Here is a 25,327-nt window from a genome sequence, read left to right as displayed (position 1 = left end):
CTGACTAGTCAGCGCGTTTCTTATTGGTTGAAATGGGTAGACACCTGACTAACAATCAGGTTTCTACGCATTTTAACCAATGAGAAACGTGCTGACTAGTCAGGGATTCTTCTGGGAACAGACCTTATAGCGTTTGACGCTTTGGGAGTAGCAAGGTACAACTTGCCATACTAGAGCCGTTCGGTATATAAGGCAGGTAATGTGGCTAGCACTACGCTTCAACCGCCTATTATTACTTTAGGATTGTGAATCCCAAGTAGTCATTTAAGGCTGAGTCGACCTAAAGTACGTCTGCTGGGTCTGTGTCTATGAAAGGAATGCGGACAAAAAACATTTAAATAAACAGCAATATATTTTATACCTCGACTTGACGAGTACGTCACCGCAAATCGCTCCGCCCACTCATTTTATTGGTTATTTACAAATTTGTCGAATTTTTATTGATGGGACGCGTCGTCTAATTTTTTACGAAAAACATCGAGAGAATATCGTTTCCCCTTTCACGGATACCCCGTAGCTACAGAACGGACAAACGTTCCGGTAGTACCCAAACTATTTTAATAAAAATAGTCGGCGGATGAAATGCCGGGTGTGGGATTCGAACCCACTACCTTCAGATTGGTAGACGACAGCTTGTACATCTACCCCACCGGGCACCATTATTTACCACCATTTTTCTTTTATCTTTTCTTAATATGATGAAAATATGCACCCTATTTATTTTTTATTTAACCAATTACGCGCTTTTTGATAGATGAAAAAATCCATTCTGCCATTGTTATTTCTTTCTACTACAAAATGTAGGTCAAGCTAAGAAGTGGCAGATCTTTTTTAAATAGCGGTGAGAGAGGGCAAATTCGCACCAAATATGATTTTTTGGATCAAAATCATAATTTTATGAACTATAAAGCCGCGTATATGTACAGGGTGTCCCATTTTGGTTGAAATCATACGGTATCTCGGTTATTAGTAAAGATAAAAGGATGCGGTTTGCACAAACCTGTCCCACTTTTTTGTCAAACGAAAGATGCTGTAAACAACATTTTCATAGCCGTCTTCGTTTCCGAGCTACAGGGTCTTTTCGAAAATTTTGCAATTTGGGACAGCCCCAGTATATCCGTTATTATGGATGATATCGAGAAAGTGAAAATTGATTCCTATTGAACTTTTTACGTAGAATACAGTGGCGTAGTCTATTTTTTTACGGAAAAAATATTTTTGAAAATATGAACTAAAGTTATGTCTTTTCAAATGGAACACCCTGTATATTTATAAATTATATGATCCGTCTTTCTATGAGCTTCTCTAAAATATATATCACTCTATATTTATTTTCACTATTTACTTCAATATTTAAAATATATCATTTTTTTATTAGCAGGCCGTGATAAATAACATAAAAATCAAAATGGTATTTACTAAAATAGTCATACACACATTAAAATATTATTTGGCATTGATATATTTTACTTTTGAACTGTTACCACTGAATCTCTGAATATATCTTTCTTTCTTTATAACGGGATGGGTTTGCATATATCTAAAAGCTTGCATTATTAAAACATTTTCCAGGTGTTCGACATTGTTGTAGTTGCCACGAAATATTTCATATTTTAAAAATCTCCAAAATCAGAAATCGAGAACGGACAAATCCAGGAATCAGGGAAGCCATCATATGGGTCCATTGCATTGGTTCCAATTCATTGATTTGAGAAATAATAATTTAACAAAATTCTAATATTTTCAAAGTTGTTAGGGAAAGCCCCATCTTGCTGGAAGTATATTTCACGTAAACTAGCTAAAACATATCTAAAAGTTTCGGTACGATAACTTCCAAGATTTACAAATAGCGGTAGAGAGTTAAGTTTTCCTAATATTTATAGAAAAAATTTATTAGTGGCCCCTAAAATAAAACAAGAGATAGACAGCGGTATGTTGTTAATAATTCTTTATTTTCATTTATTATCAATCATGGCCAAAGTCATGGCCTACTAATAAATATGATTTTTTAATAAAAACTTCTAAATATTGCAGTAAATAGTGAAAATAAATATAGAATGATATATATTTTTGAGAAGCTTATGGCAAGCCAAATCATATAATTTATAAATATACAGGGTGTTCCATTTAAGAAAACATAACTTTAGTTCATATCTTCGAAAATATTTGTGCAAACCGCATCTTTCTATCTTCACTAATGGCGGAGATACCGTATGATTTCAACCAAAATGGGACACCCTGTACAAGTTTTGACGAAACTGGGAAACTGCAACAAAATTTCCAAAGACCATTCGTTGTATATACAAGTATATCAAAGTGTTACCGCAAGAAGAAAGAGTAGATAATACAGAAGACATATTGTTACCATACCTTGATTTACAGAATTAAATCCCCCAAATGTCAATGGTTACATGGTAAAAAGAATGATGAAAGATGGGTCATGAAAACTATACCGGGTGCATCTCAAAAGTGGCTTACCCCTATAACTTTTGACACCCCTATAACTTTTAACACCCCTTAAATTTTTTTTTCACGTAAAAAAACGAGATTTGGTATGTTAGTATATGATATAAATTAGGATTGATTGACGTATTCACTTGTTTAGGTCACTTCCTGTTTCACCGGAAATGACTACCACTTTTGATTTTTAAATGACACCCTCGGTATTAATCCTTTCATATGTCAACTTCTGGTATTTTCGCATAAGGTTTATTTGAAATTGTAACATGCGGTTCATTACGACAATTTGATTTGAAATACCAAATGTGTTATACCAAATTCAAATTATTCGTAAAAAAATGATTGTTCCAAATATGCCAAGAGTCACCATTGTTCCATTTGAAAAAATTGAGATATGATTAAAAATACGATTCGCGCATCTTTTATCTTTCCAGGACAAGACACTAATAACATTAGACGATCAAATCTATTTTCCCAATGCTCCTTGATTAAAAATTAGAGTTTTTAACACAGCCATGGCACTCTAGATTGAATTTTAAATTACATTTTTGACGAAAACCATTAGATGATTAAATCTATTTTTCAAAGGCTGTTTGATTAAAAATTAGAGTTTTTAAAAGTCATAGCACTCTAGATTGAAATTTAAAATACGATTTTGTTTTAAGCAAAAATGTCAAAAATCGACATATGATATGTCATTATATTCAGAATGTCATTTTCTATCGAATAAAGTAAAAATATACCTAGAGTGCCATTTAAAAATCAAAAGTTGTAGTCATTTCCGGCGAAACAGGAAGTGACCGAAAACAATTGAATACGTCAATCAATCCTAATTTATGTCCTATACTAAAATACCAAATTTCGTTTTTTATCTAAAAAAAATGAAAAAGTTATAGGGGTGAGCCACTTTTGAGACGCACCCGGTATACAATTAGAGTGTTCGAGAGGGGTATAAGGTCTAATCAGATGCTAAAATTCAAAATAGGACAACAATATTAGAAAGTAATGAAATCAAGATTGATAGAGATGGCTTATATGGCAGTTCTTACAGCCTAATTTAAACTTACATAAATAAAAAAGAGATAAATAAATAAACCACAAATAGCAGAAAAATTTGAAGAAACAGCTCAACACCTGAATGTGTAACACAATTTAGTTAAAGGCAACTTAGTTATATGAAAGGATTTGACAGAATAATAAAGTTAATGGAATATTTATATTAGAGATCAAAGTCATTTGTCAGATTATAGATTAAATTCATAGACGATGCGAAATTAGGATACTACATAATAGGTAATCTGAATAACTGTGGTTACTATACATTGTACATACTATACATGATGACAATTTGGTAGGGAGAAATGGCAATGAAACAGAATCTGTTCTAACATATAAAATCCTTAAGTGACTGACTCACTGATTAATCACGATTCTGCTCAAACTACTCAACATAAGAAGCTCAATTTTGACATACAGATTGATTCTAGGGTGTAGAGGTTCGATAAGAAGGGATTTTTCGAAATTCCAGTTCTCAAATATTACAATATCTTTTATTTAAAAAATGGTCAAGTTTCCGAAAAAACGCTTAAACACGTATATTTTATTTTGTTTTTTACATATTTTAAGATTTTTTAAAAATCTATACAGAGTGTTTTGAAAAATCTGGTCATTGATTAATCACGATCCTGCTTAAAGCGCTTGACGTAAAAAGCTGATTTTTGGAAAACGGATTGACTTTAGGGTGTAGAGGTTCGATAAGAAGGGATTTTTCGAAACTCGAATTCTAAGGGGGTTGGTTTGGTTTGGTTTGGTTTGGGGTGGTTTCCCCTCAAATATTAGAATATTTTTTATTTAAAAACCAGTGAATTTTTCAGAAAAACTCTTAATCACGTAATCACGAATCTGCCTAAACTGCTTGACGTTTGAAACTGATTTTTGGCAAACGGATTGACTGTGGGGTGTAGAGGTTCGATAAGGAGGGGTTTCTCGAATCTCAAATTCCAAGAGCGTGAAAACGCTCCTCAAATATTACAATATTTGTTGTTTAAAAAACGGTTAGTTTTTCGGGAAAACGTTTGGACACGCATAATTTATTTTGTTTTTTTACATATTTTGATTTTTTTTTAAAAATCATACAGGGTGTTCCAAAAAGTTGGGTGATTGATTAACCACGATTCTGCTTAAACCTCTTGACGTAAAAAGGGGCTGGGGTGTGAAAACCCCTTACTACTACTACCACCCTACTCCTATGTAAAACTACCCCTCAAATATTACCAAGTTATATAATAATACCGCCATATTGTTTTTTCTCATGCTGACATAAATGTGAGAACATTTTATTCAGTTTGTATGCGTTAATGAAAATTCTTGCTTTGCTTTATTATCATCATTACAAATGATTAATTCGACGCGAAAGAAGTCGTGTGTACACGCTAGTTTAATAATAATTTGAATCTTAATAGTATTTACGGAATGTATTATTTCTTATCAAAACTTAAGATCGCTTACGTCGGCACATTATTAAATGTTGAGTTGTTCTTAAAGTTAAATGGCATAGTTTAGCATTATTAGAGTATTCAGTACCTGGTTCGTTTGCTGAATCATGTTTACAGACTATAATAATGACAACCCTAATTATGGGTATAAATAAACAAATAAATAGTCTATTACATTAATCCAATTTGATTTTTTTCATTGCCCTACAAGCACTTATTGTGGAGCACAATTTTGCAACCGCTATGACAGAATATACTTATTTGATTAGTAAGAAACCTTTCCAAATTCGTATTCGAGTTTCAAATTAATCTGTGTAGCCTTGCTGTGGTACACCTTTTTGTTGATACGTTAATGCACAAGAAATTTATTCATGTAATTGATAGTTCAGCGTTTTGCAGTTTCGCATTTTGTGACCACTTAACTGTGGCAAATTCAATTTCCTTTAGGCTGTAGGTTATTATTACTTTTTTTTTGCCTTTCCAATTTTTTAATTATATTTTTGAGATAGGTACCTAATATGATTAAAGAGAATTGTGTTAGCGTGGTAAGTTATCCCTGGTGGTTCGTTACATAAGTTTATTATAATAATTGTAATTAGGTATTAATTAAAAAAATATATAATTTAATATTTTTTACATTAAATATTTTGATTGTTTATACAGAGTGTCTCGTTTTCGTGTGTTAATAAAGTTGCTAGTTTGTGGGTAAAGAGCTACAAAGATGCGGTTTTCACACCACTCTGCTACTCTTTTATGAACTCTCTTAGTTTCTAAAAATACTATTAAATCTATACAGGGTGTCCCAGAAATAAGTATTTTAAGGGGTGGTAGATCTCGATAAAAGAAACATATTTTCTCTTTTCTCTGTCGTTTTTCTAATAAGTCCAAAATACCGGAATTATTTTACTTTGAAAATTTCCAAAAAATATTTTTTGCTAAAATTTTGAGAACCACTGGATCTTTTCTGGATTTTCTTTCTTGTAAATTTAATCTAATACCTATGTTGCTATATTATCAAGAAATTATATTTTTAACTAAAAAAAAAATCAAAAAAATTTTCAAAAAATTTCGAATTTTCCAATTTTTTTTTTCGCGAAAAAAACCTCATAGGCGTGTTTCTGGGGTCGAACTATACTACCAGTTAAAATACTTGCACTTATTTCTGGGACACCCTGTGTAATGATACAAAGCCCACTAACGACCTGGTCGTTGGCTGGTCGCTGCGACCAGTAGACTGTACTAAAATATTATTATTTTCTGCTTCTTGTTGCCGCTTTTCTTCCAAACTAATAATTTTTCGAATAATATCTCTCAAATTCAACGCAAACTAAACCAAACCAAAATTTTCTATAAGATATAGTTTTTGCACACGTGCAGAAAAACCCAAGAAATAATATACAGACTAGATCAAAGGGAAACTTAAATCTGGTTTTTTTCTTTCTGAAGGGTCGGTTCCAGTAAAAATTCAAAACATTTTTATTTGATATACTCTATTTATGGTTGGTATGATACCTGTTATTATACTTTCGAGTTTCGATGGTAAAAAATAAAAAAGCGTATTTAAAGTTTCTTTTTGACCTGCCCCGTATAATTTTTTTTTCGTCCTCTACAATGTGTGAAAACTATACTAATTACCCTACTGAAATTACCATTAATATTTTAAATGCATTATTTAATATTAGAACATTTAACAAGCTCATGAATAGGAAGTTCGCTTTTTAGTTAACTCGGATATTTTAACATTTCTGAAAACAATATTTTCTAATTGGTAAAAAGTAAAAAATCGTTAGATCTGATAACCCTGCTGAAACTGGTCGTCCATCTGGACAAGATCTGGACGAACCTATGTACGCAATATATACGACCAGCCAAGGGCCAGGTCGCTGCAATATACCTTGTTTATGAAAATAAGTGTTGTCACGCGTTTTGGCCTTAGCTCGGCTCTTTTAAATTAAAAAAAAAAGAAAAAAAAATTTAGAAAAGAAGAAAAAAAAATACGAAGAAGAAAAAAATATTATTAAGTTAGCGATTAAGAAAAGTAAATATTTATGGAATTTGCAGGGGTCTTGTCGCGAACAAATTTATGCCCTAGCTCAGAAAATTCGGAGAGTAGGGGCGGGTTAAGAGCGCCACTGACTTTAGACGGAAAAAAAAGTCAGAAATCCCCCAAGGTGTATTTAGGGCCTTACAAGTTCCACAAATACATAAATAAAAAAAGTAAATAAATAAACAAAAAAAAGTCAAGATCTTAGAGAATTATGTAGACATAGGGCCAAAGGAAATATAAAAAAAAAATGCAAACTGATTAGTTTCAGTACCCTCTATTGAAATATAAAAGGAAAATATAGGAAACAGTAAATAGAAAATACCAAATAGCAAATAGTAAATTAAATAAATCAATAAAAAAAATTGTGCACCAAGAAAAATATATCTCACAATACGCAAGTAACAAAATTACGTAAATACCTAGGTACCTTTCGTGATCACGTAAGATTTACAAAATAAAATATATATGTATATATCAGCGCAACTAAATTCAGCTAAGATATCAAATTAATCAACAAATTAATAAATCAAATAAATAATACTAAACCAATTCACTAATAATAATAATTAATAATATAATTATTAAATAAATAAATCAAAATAATCAACTAATAATTATGAATTCATCAGTTCAAGAAATTTAGATATCGATAAAAAAAATGAATAGATTTAAATTTTAAATAGAGACAAAAAGAAACTGTGTCAGCTGTATTAAATTTACAAAAAAAAATTAAAGAGAAAAAAAAAATGAAATATTATTTTATCAACAGAATTAAGTATGTGAAAATTTATTCTAATTAAATTATAATGTTAAAAAAAATTATCTACGTTCAGTATTCGTACGCACCAATGAAATTCAAATCATAAGATAGGAAAAAAAATAAAAATTGAATTGTACGATACCAAATAGTTGAAAATCTTCTAAATCAAATCAATCTTGGGCAGACACCGTCGGCTGTCAACTGTCAACCGTCGACTGTCAACTCCTCCAGAAAAGTAAAATGGATACAGCGAAAAAAAACTGCTCCAACAAAAAAACTGGCTCAGAGAGAAGTCTTCAACACAGAAGAAAAACTTCTTCGGCCCAGACAAAAAAAACTTCTTCGGTCCAGACAAAAAACTCTTCGGCTCCGACGAAAAAAAACCCTGCTAACTCAGGGTTTTCTACGAATCCTCAGGTGATTAATATTATTTCTTCCCCTGGATGGAATGGGGTGCTTAATAAAAAAAAGGCGGGCTGCTTGGTTGACCCACGTCAGCTTTTTGAGGTGAAAATCCCGTCACCGGTAAACCGTAGCACCGTCCAAAAAAACAAAAGGTAAGATAGGATGCTGCAGTAATTTTTGAGGCACACTCGAAAATCCCCACAAGGGTAAAAATCAAAAACTTGACAAAAATGACCGAGAGGCCTCTGTACCTCACACTAGCTGAACATAAAGTGACCAAACCAAGGTAGTTCCAAGAAAAACGAAAACCTTTTTTGCAACAAAGAAATAGCCAGATAAAAACACGAGCCCTTGATAAAATATGGATTGCCAACCATGAGCTGAATAAAGACATGAAGAAAAAGTTATATATTAAAGGAAAATAAAGTTAATATCAATAATTTATATAATTAATAGAATAAATAAAGTTAACGAGATTAATGAAAGTTATATAGAAATTTGCTTATCAAAACATTCAAAAATTAATAAATAACAACAATCTAGAGATATTGCGCATGACTCACTTGCCGGATCGATACGATATTTTTAAGACAATTATGCTTAGAAAATTCTACCTAAAAATTAAAATAGAGCAACATAAATTTAATGAGTTTAACTAAGTGACAATAGGCTCAATAATTACTGTTGATTAAATAAAATACAAAAATATATAATCAATTTATTAAAGTATATTTTGGGTTGCCTAATAGTTAATGTTAATAAAAATATAAATAAATATTTGACAGTTCAATTCAAAAATTTCTAACCTACGTATTTAGTATATAAACAGAATTAACGGCGGAAAGAATTATTTTATCTATTTCGGCTAAAATAAATATTAAATTGTATTAAATCAAACTAGTTTTGTGCTGCAAAAAAAAATGTTATTAAGTGTGAAATATGTTTAGTTGAAAATAAGGATGGAATAATTACTTTTGTTAACATGTAAGTACGATTTATTTATTCTTGGTTTACTGAATTGAACTGATCGATATTTCAGACTAATATAATAATATCAATTAGCGTTAAATTATTAAAGAAAGGAAATAAAATAGTTTAGTGAAATTTTGGCACGTTACAGTGTAAAATATATTATATTTTTAGAAAGCTCATGGGATAAGGCAAATAAAATATAATAATATGGAGGGTGTCCTATTTAAAAAAAAACATAAGTTTCAGTCATATTTCGGAAATGACAGTCCACAGCGAAAAACTAGTTACGCCACTGGTTTCTAGGTAAAATATTCTACGGAACTCAGTTTTTACCTTTTCGATTAATTTATAGTTTATATGTAGTTATAAAATAACTAAGATAGGAAGGGGATTGAAAAATGCAGTATTTTCAAATTTACCCTGTATTTCAGAAACCATTCTTAATTTTTAAAAATCTTTTGTTTAATAAAAAAGTAGCACAGTGGCGTGAAAACCGTATCCTTGTCTTTGTATCTCTACTCCTAAAACAAGAAACTCCATAAACCACACGAAAATTGGACGCCCTGTACAGGGTGAGTCGAGCTACAATAGGCCCCTGCAGCCTAAGTGGACCACCCTTAGTAAAACACAAAAAAACAGAGTATAACTTATATCATTTTTTCTAAACAATAAAAAAATGTTAAATAGAAAAATTTTATGGAATGTTAAGATACACATCTTAAAATTATTTTCTAGTATACAGGGTGCTCCAACGTAATACATTGTGGTTTTAGATTCTTGGTATAGGATATAACGTTGATAGTTTTTAGTATTTTGGTTTATTTAAAAAAAAATGTTAGATTTCAATAGGGTAAAAAATTGTAAATCTTAAATAAATCAAAATACATCTTTTTAAATTTCATTTTGATTGATATATTTTCACTTGTTTACTCTTTAAACCACCTTACCGCAAGCACAACAAAAGGCAACGTTAGACCATAACTATGTTGATCGAACACGGACAAACAATAGACAACAAATTTACGATAGACTTAGCAAAAAATCCATTTGATTGAGAATAAAAAGCTGCAGTTAATCGAAAACCAATCATAGAATTTGAATAATAATTTGCTACGGTAATTTGTTTGGTACGGTTTAGTCAAAAAAGTAAGTTTTGAACGAAATTTTTAAAAAAGCTTTTAAAGAATTAGATAACGCACTAATGCAAACTGTACGCAATCCTTTGAAATTGAATGAAATTGAAAATTAAAATTTGATCAACGTTGGTTTTGTAAAAAAAGGTAATATGTTACTTATATGGTAGTGTAAATAATCCATTGCTATTATTGAAACATACAGGGTGTCCCAATATTTCATGGGAATAGGACTACTACGTATTTTTGGAATGTCATTGAACTCAATTTACTTCTATACAAAAATGCTTTGTTTGTCCGTTAGAGGACATCAATGAAAAATAAAGCCGAACGTTAATTAATTTCAAATTTATCTTACATGTAAGTTTTTTAGTAGTATAGTAGTTTCTAATGATATATAATATCTTACTGAGTAAAAGCCATACATGAGTGAATGATAATAGTTATTAGTAAAAACTCACATTCACTGATTTGCTAACACTTCAATCCATTCGTGCCGATGTTTTTGGTTCAGTACTTATGACTTAGTGTGACAATAAGGGCCTTGTTGAGTGTCCTAATATTTTCCAACTGTGATTGGGCGAATATCCTAGTAAACAAATGAGCAGTCAAAACTAAAGAATGATATATCTCATAGTCTAAACATATTGGCATCAAACATGTGAGGGAAGTTAGCAACTCATTGAAAGTAGGAATTGTGAAGCTGTGTGAAGTGTGGCTGGTAAAGGATTTGAAGCAGGATGAGGCAGGATAATAGCAGCAAAGCAGGAACTTGTTTCAGCCATCCTGTTATTGTGTTGCTATGTGTGACGTCACCAATCACACTTAAACTTGCTGTATCTTTACAACAGCAAGTGTTGCTGGGATGAAATTTAGAACAGGATGCAACAGGGGTATCGCAGCTCAAGCAGAAACCAGTTTTGGCGATCCTGCTTCTCATGTGTTGCCAACTGGGGAGTCAGCAACTAAAATAAAAGTAACTATAGCTCAAAATTGGGAGGTGTGGCTGGGTTGGGATAACACATTGTACCCGACCGTTACATTTCAACTACAGTGGGGATGTCGTTAACACATTGTACCGATTGTTACATTTGTACCCGACCTCCCCTATATTATTATTATTATTTTCTTTTCTTTTCTTTTTAATCTCAACATTTCGTGTGGGGCGATATATAAGCAGAGGAAGAATTCGCTTCATCCTGTCTATATTGAAAGGAACTTACGAACTAGATGGCAGGTTTGTAAAATTACGGCCTTTTGCATGGGATAACGTAGGCCTTTTTGTAGTTCCAATTTAGCCAAGTTAGACGAAAGATTGGTGGTACAAACTCCTTCGGTGGAGATTATGAGGGGCACAATACTGACTTTGTTTAGGTTCCAAATGTGTTTTATCTCTAGAGCTAGGTTAGTATACTTTTCTCTTGTTCTGTTTTGAATATATTGTGCGTGAATGGAATTCCGATGTCAATAATCCATGCTACTTTTTCAGATTTATTGATAAGCAAGATGTCCGGACGGTTGTAATCCACAGTTTTATCCGTTATGATTGGTCGGTCCCAGTATAATAGATGTTGGTCCGAGGGGTAAACCGCAGAGGAATTATGGTGTACACTATGAAGGAATTCTACAGGAATTCCAAGGAATTACGAGGAATTCCAAGGAATTCCTTAGAAATTACTAGGAATTCCAATTATTTCCGTAAGAATTCCAATGAATTCCAAGGAATTCCTTAGAAATTTAGAGGAATTCCATAGGAATTAAGAGGAATTACAAGCAACTTTATAAAAAATTAACGAACATTAGTAAACCATGAATACTATAATAGGTAGTACTAAATTTAAAGAAAAACGTTTTGCAGGCTTTTTTACTATCCGTTTTTCGTTTTCGCTTCCAAAATTTCCCAATATCAAATATCTACAGGTTAGATATTCTTTTAATTTAATATTGTACCCTCGATTATATATCTAAAATATTTTCCAATAGTATGGCCGAACCAACCCGAGAGATCTACTTATAACGTTCCCTGATTTCGCCATTTTAAAGAAACCCTCATAAGATTTTTTTATTCAGTACTCCAGAAAGTGTAAAGTTGATTTTTTCATTTCCTCGGAATAATACCTAGGTATATACTATAGGGAAATTAATACAACTTTAGGTGCACTTCAATGATCAATGATACCATGCGTAATCTTATGGAATTTACTGGTGATCGTATTATGACGTGCAACTGAAGTTTTATTAATTTCCTTTCCTATAGATACGAGTATAACTAGGTAACCTATCATTTTCAAGAAATCCCGAGAAAAATTAATTTTAATAAGTAAGTGCCGACATATTTCCAGTATTTTTACCTCATGATCCCCTATTAGTCCTAAAATTTAATTAAAAAAACGTAAATCTCGTAATAGTACTTTTTATTGTTAGATCTAGTACTTATAGAGACATTACACATTTATAAAAATCACCAGAAAATTCATAGCGGAACTGCGAAACCGAGGTGGCAACGCTGGTTCAGACTGAAAGAGTTACCGAGTTCGTACCAAGGAATTCCAAGGAAGACCTTGAATGATTGACCTTGACCTTGAAGACCAGGAATTCCAAGGAATTCCGAAGGAATTACGAGGAATTCTGAGGAATTATTTGAGTAAAAGGAATTACGGTGTACACTTTTCCCTCTGCGGTTTACCCCTCGTGTTGGTCGGATTCCAATACTGCATCAGGTGTATATTTATAATATGGCAGCGACGATTTTATTAGCTTGCACCTTAATGCTAAGCGCGAATGTATAATCTTAGCCACTTGGTTATGTCGACAGAGGTAATCGGTGTCTGCAAGGGCGGAGCACGCACCAGTAATATGTTCGATGGTTTCACCCTGTTAGTAGTAGTTAGTTATAAAGTAGCGTTGTCTCTGAAGACTGTATAAAAATTCAATTATTTTGATGCATCTCCTATAGTTTTTAAATGAGTGTGGATGAATTTAAATATTTTCTTAGACATGACATTTCTGACACGTAAATATAAGAAACTAGCGTGTACCCGCGACTTCGTTCGCGTCGAATTAATCATTTGTAATTGTGATGATAAAGCAAAGCAAGAATTTCCATTAACATACAAACTGGATAAAATTTTCTCACATTTATGTCAGCATAAGAAAAAACAATATGGCGATATTATTATATAACTGAACTGGTAATATTTGAGGGGTAGTTTCATCTCGTTGGAATTTGACTTTCGAAAAATCCGTTTGCCAAAAATAAGCTTTTTACGTCAAGCAGTTTAAGTAATCATAAGGTTAATCAACTACCCAACTTTTTGGAACATCCTGTATGATTTTTTAAAAAATTTCAAAATATGTAAAAAAACAAAATAAATTATGTGTCCAAGCGTTTTCCCGAAAGACTAACCGTTTTTTAAATAACAAATATTGTAGTATTTGAGGGGCGTTTTCATCCTCTTGGAATTTGAGATTCGAGAAACCCCTCCTTATCGAACCTCTACACCCCATAGTCAATCCGTTTGCCAAAAATCAGCTTTAAACGCCAAGCAGTTTAAGCAGAATCGTGATTACTCAATGGTCATATTTTATGAAACACTCTGAATACATTTTTAAAAAAATCTTAAAATATGTGAAACAACAAAATAAAATTTAATAATTAATTTCTAATATTTGAGGGGTGGTTCCACCCCCTTAGAATTCGAGTTTCGAAAAATCCCTTCTTATCGAACCAAAAATCAACTTTTTACGTCAAGCGCTTTAAGCAGGATCGTGATTAATAAATGACCAGATTTTTCAAAACATCCTATATACATTTTTAAAAAAATATTAAAATATGTAAAAAAAAAACAAAATAAAATATACGTGTTTAAGCGTTTTTTCGGAAACTTGACTGTTTGTTAAATAAACAATATTGTAATATTTGAGGGGTGGTTTCACTCCCTTGGAACTGGAATTTCCAAAAATCCCTTTTTATCGAACCCCCTATTATCCCCGAATCCCTTCTTATCGAACACCCTAGAATCAACCTGTATGCCAAATTTGAGCTTCTTGCGTTGAGTAGTTTGAGCAGGATCGTGATTAATGAGTGAGTCAGTCACTTAAGGATTTTATAATACAGGGTGGCCCATCGAAAACGTTCCGCAAGGCATAACGGCCAGGGTGTTTCTTTTTTCAAAAAATCCAAAAACACGTTAATTTTGTTTGTGAGGGGGACAACTTTTGCCCCCAAAATGATGTGCAAAATCTTCAACCCTCTAAGAGGGGGTGTCATCCGCCAACTTTTTTCAAATGGGAAGGGGGGTCAAGTGGCACCGCAATGAAAAGAGCTTTATATTCTCTATACTTTCCCGCTTCGTTTTTGAAAATCGGTCGAGTCATTGAGAAAATATGAAGGATTGAAATTTGAAAAATTTATTTAAACATTTATCAGAATAAATGATAAGGATAAATTCCTTCGACCAATTTGCTGTTTTTTCTTATTATTTTTAGATGTCTACGCATTTTTTCACTTGCCACAAGGTTGAACCATCAGATGCGGCAGTTGCTAGATAGCTGTTCTGTGACTTGTGCCGTTGAAGTTCTTCAAATTCTCACTTCGTTCATTTCCAAAAATACCAGCCCACACGTTCAATAACTGAGGGTTTTCAATATCTGTGTGCAACTCGTGAAAAACCCTGGGGTTGTCCTCAGCCCAGTACCGACAGTTGTGCCGATTAACTACACCGTTCAAAAAGAACGTACACTCGTCCGAAAAACACACATTAAATAGGAAATTATTATCATTCGCCACTCGTTCATTCATAGTTTCATAAAATTGCAAGCGACGATCAAAATCGTCTTCGTTGAGTTCTTGTACCAACTGAATTTTGTACGGGTGGAACTTGGGTGGAACTTGCGTTTTTTTAATATCCTTTGGACACTTGTACGATTCACGCCGGTCTTATTGGCTAATATTCTTGTACTCAGCGTACTATCCATGGCAACTTGGCCCAATACGAATACCTCCATAACTTCATTTACTACAGGATTTTCCCTCTGCCTCTTTTTATTCATAACGGAACCAGTTTCGCGAAATTTTGCTACTAACTCGCGAACAATTTTGCCATAAAGGTGTTTGTCGGGATGGCGTTCATTGAATATCTGCGCAACCCGATTGCCACATTCATTATTTTTAAAATAAAGTTCGATTATTTCCACTTTTTCTGCACCAGAAGTGAGTACACCATAATTGTTAAAAAGTTTAACGATATTGAGAAGAACTTCAACGCACAAGTCACAGAACAGCTATCTAGCAACTACCGCACCTGATCGTTCAACCTTGTGGCAAGTGAAAAAATGCGCAAACATCTAGAAATAATGAGAAAAAATAGCAAATTGGTCGAAGGAATTTATCCTTATCATTTATTCTGATAAATGTTTAAATAAATTTTTCAAATTTCAATCCTTCATATTTTGTCAATGACTCGACCGATTTTCAAGAACGAAGCGGAAAAGTATAGAGAATAGAAAGCCCTTTTCATTGCGGTACCACTTGACCCCCCTTCCCATTTGAAAAAAATTGGGGGATGACACCCCCGCTTAGAGGGTCGAAGATTTTGCAATAATTTTTGGAGCAAAAGTTGTCCCCCTCACAAACAAAATTGACGTATTTTTGAATTTTCTCAAAAAAAAATTGCCCTGGCCGTTATGCCTTGCGGAACGTTTTCGATGGGCCACCCTGTATATTAGTATGGATGTACCTAGTTTGTTAACTAACTTCAATTCAGTTATATTTTTCTATCAATAGCGTGGAATCATTATGCACCCAGTATTTTATTAAGATGTTTCTAACTCCTAACTATCAAACACTTTGTGTGATTTTGATAAAATAGACTAGCAATTTCATAATTTTTACTAAAACGATTCAAAATTCAAATAGAAATCAATTTTGTCTTATCTTTGATATCTAGTTATATGCAGTTAGTTAGTACATGTTTTTTATAAAAAAATATAGATAGAAATCTAATGCCTAGAAACACATATTTTAGGATAAATATTATGGTAATAATTGTATGTGAACGCATATTAGCATAAACTAGTTATAATTGCTTATATTAATCAAATAAAATAAAACCTATTTTATGAGAAAATTACATACATAAATAAAATATTCAGTAAAATAGGTAGGTATATTTTAAAAATGCACATTCGGTTTTAATGTTAATTATTTAGTTAATATATTTATATTTTCTTTTTTAATAAAAGCAAGTTTTCATTCATTTTTTAAACATTTGGAATGCCGAAGTTATATAATGCAGTAATGCGCACTATGTCTCCTAAGTTGAAAGCAATATTTCTAGTCATACTTTTATTTACTCTGTATAATATATGTAATTAATAAAAAGGAGTAAAATAATATTAAACAAAAACATTTGTCTTGAAAATGGCGAACGATGACATGCCCAAACAATTTTACATACAAAATGACAGCTATCTTCATTTCGAAGCCATCTCTGACGGCTTTATTTCGATTGTATAGTAGAATAATATTTAAATAATATGAAATTTGCATTTTCTGAAAATCCTAAGTTATATCGGGTGCGTGTCAAAAGTGGCTCACCCATATAACTTTATTATTTTTTCAGATAAAAAAAAACGAGATTTGGTATGTTAGTATATGACATAAATTAGGATTGATTGACATATTCAATTGTTTTTGGTCACATCCTGTTTCACCGGAAATGACTACAACTTTTGATTTTTAAATGGTACCCTCAGTATATTTTACCTTCATTCGATAGAAAATGACATTCTGAATAGAATGACATATCATATGCCAACTTTTGACATTCTCGCTTAATAAAAAATCGTATTTTAAATTTCAATTTAGAGTGCCATGGCTATGTTAAAAACACTAATTCTTAATCAAGGAGCCTTGGAAAAATAGATTTGATCGTCTAATCTTTTTAGTGTTTTGTCCTGGCCAGTTAGAAAATGCTCAAATCGTATTTTTAATCATATCTCAATTTTTTCAAATGGAACGAGGGTGGCTCATTAGCATATTTGAAAAAATATTTTTTTTACGAATAATTTGATACCACAACGATACCACATACTTGGTATTTCGAGTCAAATTTTCGTTACGCCAAACCGCAAGTTATAATTTCAAATAAACCATATTCGAAAATGTCAAAAATTGACATATGATATGTCATTCTATTTAGAGTGTTATTTACTATCGAATAAAGTAACAAAATAGAGAGTGTCATTTAAAAATCAAATGTTGTAGTCATTTCCGGTGAAACAAGAAGTGACCGAAAACAACTGAATACGCCAATCAATCTTAATTTATGTTATATACTAACATACCGAATCTCGTTTTTTTAACTGCAAAATAAAAGGTATAGAGGTGAGCAACTTTTGTGTTGACGCACCCGGTATACCCATACCAATAACTTATTTTAATTCATATTATACAAAAAATAGTAACATTATTCTTGTTATATAAAGTGTGTAAGCATGTATACTAAAATTTTTATTAATAAATAAATGATTCCGTATGTTTAAAATATCTGCGGATGCTCAAGAATTCAGGAATTACATAACCTTTGTGTATCCTTTATTAATGTAGCGTCTTTAAAATTTTAGTATTATTTGGACAATGTCGCGGAGCGTGCTGTATTTGAGTAAAACTCAGACAAAAACATTAAAATCTGTTTTTTTGCTAAGCATCCGCGAGTACTTTAGTGAACTATTAATTAATAAACAGTGTACTTAATAAAAACTGAATTAAGATGCCGATATACTTAATAACAAATGAAAAAGCTTAAAAATGGATTAAACGTAGTATTCGGACCAAGCATCAGTTGGAACATCTAAAGCAGGACAGAAAGGTATGTGGTATTTACAGAGTTTTTAGAGATATTTATACTCTGTTTTTTTTCTCAGGTAAGATTTCGACAGACGATGACAGAAGAAAAGCAGATGACGTCCCATACCAATCTATTTATTTTACTAAAAAAAGTTTCTAATAATTTTTAAGTTATCTATGGATGGGTTTAAATATAAATCCGTCATGCGTCGTGTCTTGTTGTTTTTAACCAGTTTTATTGGTTTATTTAAAAATGACAGATCGTATTTCAATTTTATTGGTTTGACGGAACGATGAACGACAAACGAACGCCGATGCGTATGAACTCGCCTTTAGATTTTTGTCATTTTTTACGCTTGTCAAAGTCTTGCCAAATTATAGGTTATAATTTTGTGTCAACTTTTGTTAAATACCCTGCGTTTTGGAAGATGATGCATTTTGATTCGTATGTGATTCGTATTATTACGTGTGTTTTGTGTCTTTTGAAGTCAAGTGGAGGAAAAATCGAGTGAAAATTAACTGTAGACTCAGAGCACAGTTTATGGTTAATACTCGCTGCCCAGGCAGAAAGTCTTATACACCAATGAAGTTGCCATCGATAAAGTTTGTATACCATTTCGTCGTAGATAAGTGCATCTCGTATATGGTAGAAGGATCAAACTAAACACATACTAAAAACTGGAGTAGCTGTAAAATATCGAAATCACACGATAGGTAAATAATGGATTTTAGTACTGCAGAAAAATAATGTCAAAAAGGTACTGGTTTAAAAAATTAAGATTAAAGTTAATTAATCAACCTTTAAGGTATAAAATTTGGTAGGTGTATTATTAATAAAATAGTTTGTTTTATTTACCTATGTTGTTTTATTTATTCCTGTGGAATATTACAAATTTGTATTTGTACATAAGTTATATTGATAAATATAATCATAAATGCGGAGTAGTTTCATAAAAGCTTGAAAGTAAATAATAGTTCTTTTTATATTTTTTGGTATGTAGTGTCTTGTTCTTGTTTGTTATGTATTAACACATACCGTTTTTATTAAATAAAATAACTCAATTACATTTTTCAGTTTTATACAGTTTTTTCACAATATTTTGAAGTAATCACTTGTCATCTTGTCAATCAAATTTTAAATATATCCTGCTATGCGTTCCAGTTGACCAACTTATTTCTTTGTAAAATAAAATAAACTACTTTGAAATTAAAATGACAGACACATCTATCACTGTCAAGGATCTTCTCGTTGGACAGACTATAGCTACATGATTTACATACATACAGGGTGGCGCCTCTCATACGCCGCGGAAGTTCCAAGGAGAACGGTAGTATATATCGAAAAGAAATTTTGGCAGCATATGTAGGTTAATTGAAAGCATTTTACAAAAATATATAGAATTATACAGGGTGTCCCAAAAAAGAGTTACACATAAAAGTTGTGTTTTTCTAATGGAACACCCTATATATTAATTGATTTTCGGATTCTAGGGAAAAAATAAAGGTGAGTTTTATTAAAGAAGCATATACCTTAAATCTAAGGTTTCTGATATATTTCACATTTTGTGAAAATGAAGAGTAAATTTTAAATTTCGATAATAGCTACCTAAATTTTAGTTGGCTTTGTATAGCCTGAGATTTAATTACAGTAACCATTGTATGTTAAACCAAATTGAAATTTGACCCGAAAAGTTATACAGGGTGCTTTATGTTTTCCAATATTAAAAATTGATTTTTAAAAAATAATTCTAACTCAGAAAACCAAAGATTTATTTATTTTTAACTTATTTAATTAACAATAGAAAAAATTGATATGGTGACGGGCAGAGATTCGTTCTGCACTGCTGTCGATAGATCAATCCGTCGTTCGAAGTCCTGTCTTCGCTATTTATAATTAAAGGGTATCTTGCATCAGCATTATTGAACAATGAAGGCTGGATACATAACTCCTCCCTGCGAAGAAGAAACTCTAGGGTGGACTAACTTGAGTTTCGTTAATCATCCTTGGATGGGGAACGGGCTTCGGTTGAAGTTTTCTTTTTCTAAAAATGAAATAAGAAGTTGCAAAAATAATTAGAATGAAGAAGATGCTCCAAAGTGTCCAATTCACTGCATGGGAATGAATGTAGAAGTTTTCCATTGGGTTTTCTTCTTCTAATTGAATTAAATGCATTTTATCCAAGGGTACTTTTTCAATATTTAATTTCTTGATTGGAATAACATTTATATTTGTCAATGTCTGTATTCCAGAAATCAATACAGGGTGTGTACTAATAATTCCTTGTTTATTAGTATAAGTCGCTTGTGACATTATAAATTCACAATTTTTCGGTAATGTGAATAAATATGTTCCTTTCAGGGCCATTACTTGTTTTTCTTCACATATAGTAGTTATTTTTTCTTCTTTTGGAAATACTGCAATATAATGCATTTGATCTACTTCTTCTATGATGTTATTCTTCATATTGATAGATATTTGATTACAAGTTTGTGTATTCTTCGTAGTGGATAGCATTGACGTAACGCAATCTTCACTTTGAGGTAGTGGTAGGAGATGACTTCTTTGGCAAAAATACTTTGTACTGGTCTTCATACATTCTTCAGTGTCGTATTGATACTCATGTTTTCCCAGGATAAGGTAATTTGAAGGTGGGATAATTATTGTTTGATTAACATTAGGAATAGAATATAAATGATAATATTCTAAAGGATGTGGATGTATCAATGGAAAATTTAGCGAAAATATTATTTTATTTTCGTAAAAGAATGTATTTGTTTCTACCACTTTATAATAATCTAAGAAATCTTTATTTTTAAAAGGTAATTGTTCTTCATTATAAATATTTGACATATTATATAAAAGTTCTTTTAATTCTTCATGAGTTATTAAACTCGAATGCATAATCTTTAAATTAGAAAAACTTATAGAAGTTTCTAAATTTGTAAGAAAGTTCATTAAGATGTCAAGGTTATTCTTTATTTGTCCAGATATACTATTTATTTCCAATGTATGATAAAAATGAAATAGAGTACCGTTTAAAGTATTTCTTATTTCTTCGACTTTATATTTAATTGCGTTTTGGTTATCAATTAAAACTGTCATTGTTTTATTCATATTACGCATAGATATTTTAGAAAGAGACAAATGATTATTAAATTTATTGATAATCTTATTTTCATTATTTTCTAACTCTTTTAAGTGATTATGTATTTCTTCGGCATCCTGTTGATCAAGATTTCCTGAAATAAATTTTACTAACGAGCCTAGAGGATTTATTAAACCTCGTTTAGTTCTTAGATTTGGCATTAATGAACGAATTTTATAATTTACTAACTTTAGCTCATAATTTAAACTGTTACAAGTATTTAGAAGTGTGATACGATTTATGTCGTCTGAAAATTGATCAATTAATAATTTTAAATCGTCATAGTGTTTATTCGTTTCAAGAACTTGCTTATTAATTTCATTCATATCAATATAGTGTAGAAATGTATGTGTTGCAGTTTTTAAACTGACCTCTCCTAACTTAAAAGGAAGTATGCCAGGATTTGAGTCAAGGTTCTGTACTTGTATTTGCTGTGCCATCAAGATTCGTGAGAGAATCGTCAATCTGTAACAATGATTTATCAGTTAATTTTCTTGGTTTTTTAAAACATTGTTTATGATATTTATTTTTAGCTGTAGTAGTGACTGTCAAATCATTGCTTTGTAAAATATGTTCAGGTTTATACAGGGGATTTGTTTTAGATTGTCTTTCAGATTGTTTACGATATCCTATAGTACCAGGTTCGATATCTACAGGGTGGTCACGTTTCTCATTTCTTTTATCGATAATTTTTTTCTTTTCAGTTGATATTTTTTCAGCTATATTCTTATATAAATCATTCATTACTTCTTTATGCGTTTCTAATTGTTCATTAACAGTTCTCACGTCATTATTAATATCGATTGGTTCTCGAAGTTCTAAATGTCCTAATAATAAATCAACAGGTTTTTTATTTGTTGAAGAATGAATAGAATTGTTATAACCGATAATAGAATAATGTAATTTTTCGAAGGGGTTTAATCTTGGATTAGTTAACTTTAAAGTTCTCATATGTTCTAAAAGTGTTAAATGAAATCTTTCGACAATTGCATTAGAGTTCGGGTTTTGTGCCAAACAGTAATGCCAATTGATTTTATAAACTTTAGCAAAATCTTTAAGAATACTTTGAGAAAATTCAATACCATTATCAGAGATTATATTCTCTGGGATTTTATAAGTTGAAATAAATTGTAAAAGAGATTGATATACATGTAGAGCTGATAAAGAAGGAATGACATAAGCTTGTCCGAATTTCGAGAAGCTGTCACAAATTGTCAAAGCAATTGTGTTATCAAATTTAAATGTGTCAATGTGTATAGTTTCAAATGGTTTTTTAGGTGTTGGTGTTAATTGTAATTTAATTAGGGGTGGATGTCGTTCATATTTTACTTGTTGACAAATAGTACAATTATTAACAAAATTTCTGACGTCATCGCTTAATTTCGGCCAGTAATATTTAATCCGTAATTCGTCGATAGTTTCTTTTATCCCACGATGGTTTGTTATGCCTTCGTGTTGTAATTTTATCAAACTTTGTTGTGAATTTTCACGAGTGATATCTTGTAAAATTTTATTTGTTTTTAAAAGTCTAAAACTAGAATTTTTAAATATCTGAGGAAGAACTCTACACATTTCTTTATAAAAGTTTTGATCATCATTATCGTTTTCAAAGTAAAAGACATACTGTCTTTTTGGTTCGGCATATTCTTTAAGAAAACTTATTAATTGTTGTGTAAAGGTTTCTTTTAGAAAATATATACGCCATCGAGTTCTATTGATAGGTGGACCAAATATTTTCTTTATTTCAATTCTTGGGTTTACATCAACTTCAGTTAAAATTACTTGACATAGAAAATAATTTAAAGGTTTCTCAGAAATATTTATTGTCAAAATAGGGTCTTCCGCGCTAGTGTGAACTGTGTCTAAATCAGAACGTTCTTCAGGGTCGACTTGTCCTACGATAGATTCATTGTCTGCTTGTCTACTCGTTGATGGTTGTGGATCTTCATATAGTGAAGGGTTTTCGTTGAACCTTTCCATATCTCTTAGTATAGGAGGTGTTGCTACATTTGTTTCTGTTGGATATATTTCAATACGAGATAGAGCATCTGCATTTACATTTAATTTACCTTTCTTGTAAATTACTTCATAATCGAATTCTTCCAGTTTGAGACGCCATCTTACTAATCTAGAATGAGGTTCTTTTAATGACATTAGCCATTGTAAAGGCTTATGATCAGTAACTATTTTGAACTTTCTACCGTATAGATAGGGTCTAAAGTATTTTGTAGCCCATACTATAGCTAGTAGCTCTTTTTCAATTGTCGAGTAGTTCTGTTCAGAGCTGTTCAACGTCCTTGATGCATAGGCAATAGGTTTATCACTTCCGATTCTTCCTTGCGATAATATTGCTCCTATAGCTATATTGCTAGCATCCGTTGTAAGAATAAATTCTTGATTAAAATCTGGATATTGCAATAATGGTTCATTGCTTAATAATTTTTTACAATCTTCAAAGGTCTTGATGTAAATTGGGTCTTTTATATTTATATTAGCTCCTTTTTTAAGACACTGTGTAAATGGTTTAGTTAAATTTGCAAAATTCTGAATGAATTTTCTGTAATATCCTAAAAGTCCGAGAAATGATTTTATTTGTTTTACAGTTTTTGGAATAGGAAAATTCTCAATTGTTTTTATTTTGTCTGGATTTGGCTTTATTCCGTTAGGGGTAATAATGTGTCCTAAAAATTTTACTTCTTTGTGTAAAAATTCTGATTTGTCTAACTGAATTTTCAGGTTGCTCTCTCGTAATCTATCAAATACTTTTTTCAAATTTACGAGGTGTTCTTGTAAAGAAGTCGAAAATACTATTATATCGTCCATGTATACGAGACATGTTTTGTTGACCATTCCTCTTAAAACGTTGTCCATCACACGCTGGAACGTGGCTGGGGCATTTTTTAGGCCAAAGGGCATACGTAAATATTCGTAGTGCCCATTTTCAACACTAAAAGCTGTTTTCTTGATATCATCTGGGTGCATTTCTATTTGGTAAAATCCACTTGCAAGATCTAGTGTCGAAAAATATTGACAGCGACCAAGTTTATCTAGAATATCTGATACGTTCGGAATAGGGTATCTGTCGTCGATTGTTTTTTCGTTTAATTTTCGAAAATCGATAACTAGACGCCATTTTTTCCTATTCGAAGCATCTGCTTTCTTCGGAACGATCCATATCGGGGACGACCATGGTGAATCGCTTGGTCTAATTATATTCTGATTCAACATATCTTCGATTTGTCGTTGGACTTCTTCTTTGTGTATAAATGGATAGCGATACGATTTTGTGTATATAGGAATTTCGTCTTTCATCTTAATTTGGTGTTTTATAGTATTAGTAAATGTTAAGGGTATATTTGGTTTATGAAAAATATCTGAATATGAATAACATAATTTTAAAAGTTTGCTTTGTTCCTCTCTATTCATATGATCAGTTCTAATAAGTGAACTTATATCAGTATGACCATCTGAATAAGGACTATTAATAGAAAAATTATATAATTCGAAATTATTTAAATCTAAGCTATTAACTTTTATTGGACTATATAAGCATATTTCTTGAATATCGTCGGTGTTGTTATGAATTTCTACTGGTGCATAATTATTTTTAGAAACTGTTATACAGGCTGGGATAAAACAATTATAAATATTTGTATTTTCTAAACTTATTTGACCATTAGAAATTGAAACAGGAATATTTAATTGTTCGATAGATTTTGATTCAATTCGAGCGAAAAATAAAAGTTTATTTTTTGCTTCGTAGTGAGATAAAGGAATTTCACTAAAAGGTGTTTTTAATTTATAGTTATTCAAATCTAATTGAACTTTTAAATCTTTTAATGTTTCGTAACCTATTAAGCCGTCAAAAAAGTGATGAAATTTAAAAAGATAGAATTTCATTTTTTGTTTTGATCTAAATTCATCAAAAGCTGGAATTTCTATACAGTGATTCCTAGTTGTTGTTTGGAAAATTGATGATATAGTAAATGGTTCCTTTTTTATTGAATTATAAAAGTATTTTTCAGCCTTTTCTGGATTTATAAAAGATTTAGTTGCACCG

At 31.3% G+C, this 25,327-nt stretch overlaps 2 protein-coding genes across 3 annotated transcripts in view; both read right to left on the bottom strand.

Annotated features, from left to right (window-relative positions):
* The window catches only part of LOC115879128 (protein yellow-like), a 66,026-nt gene that overhangs the window by 22,789 nt on the left and 17,910 nt on the right, over positions 1-25,327 (bottom strand). Inside the window, exon 2 of one of the 2 annotated variants that reach the window (XM_030895791.1) lies at positions 10,734-10,861. The exons of the other annotated variant lie outside the window; for it this stretch is intronic. The gene's annotated coding sequence lies outside the window, so the exon portion shown is untranslated. The remainder of the gene's footprint in view (positions 1-10,733; positions 10,862-25,327) is intronic. 2 annotated transcript variants of the gene reach the window in all.
* On the bottom strand, positions 19,875-21,611 carry LOC115879131. Its single transcript, XM_030895794.1, has 2 exons — positions 20,470-21,611; positions 19,875-20,388 (listed from the first exon to the last, which is right to left on the bottom strand). The coding sequence occupies exons 1-2, from the start codon at positions 21,591-21,593 to the stop codon at positions 20,091-20,093; spliced, it is 1,422 nt and encodes a 473-aa protein (XP_030751654.1). The 5' UTR covers positions 21,594-21,611; the 3' UTR covers positions 19,875-20,090.

This window comes from Sitophilus oryzae, unplaced genomic scaffold, assembly GCF_002938485.1.
Source record: "Sitophilus oryzae breed Bouriz unplaced genomic scaffold, Soryzae_2.0 scaffold_1576_pilon_pilon, whole genome shotgun sequence".
NCBI classification, from domain to species: domain Eukaryota; kingdom Metazoa; phylum Arthropoda; class Insecta; order Coleoptera; family Curculionidae; genus Sitophilus; species Sitophilus oryzae.
This window is presented reverse-complemented; position numbering and strand designations above follow the sequence as displayed.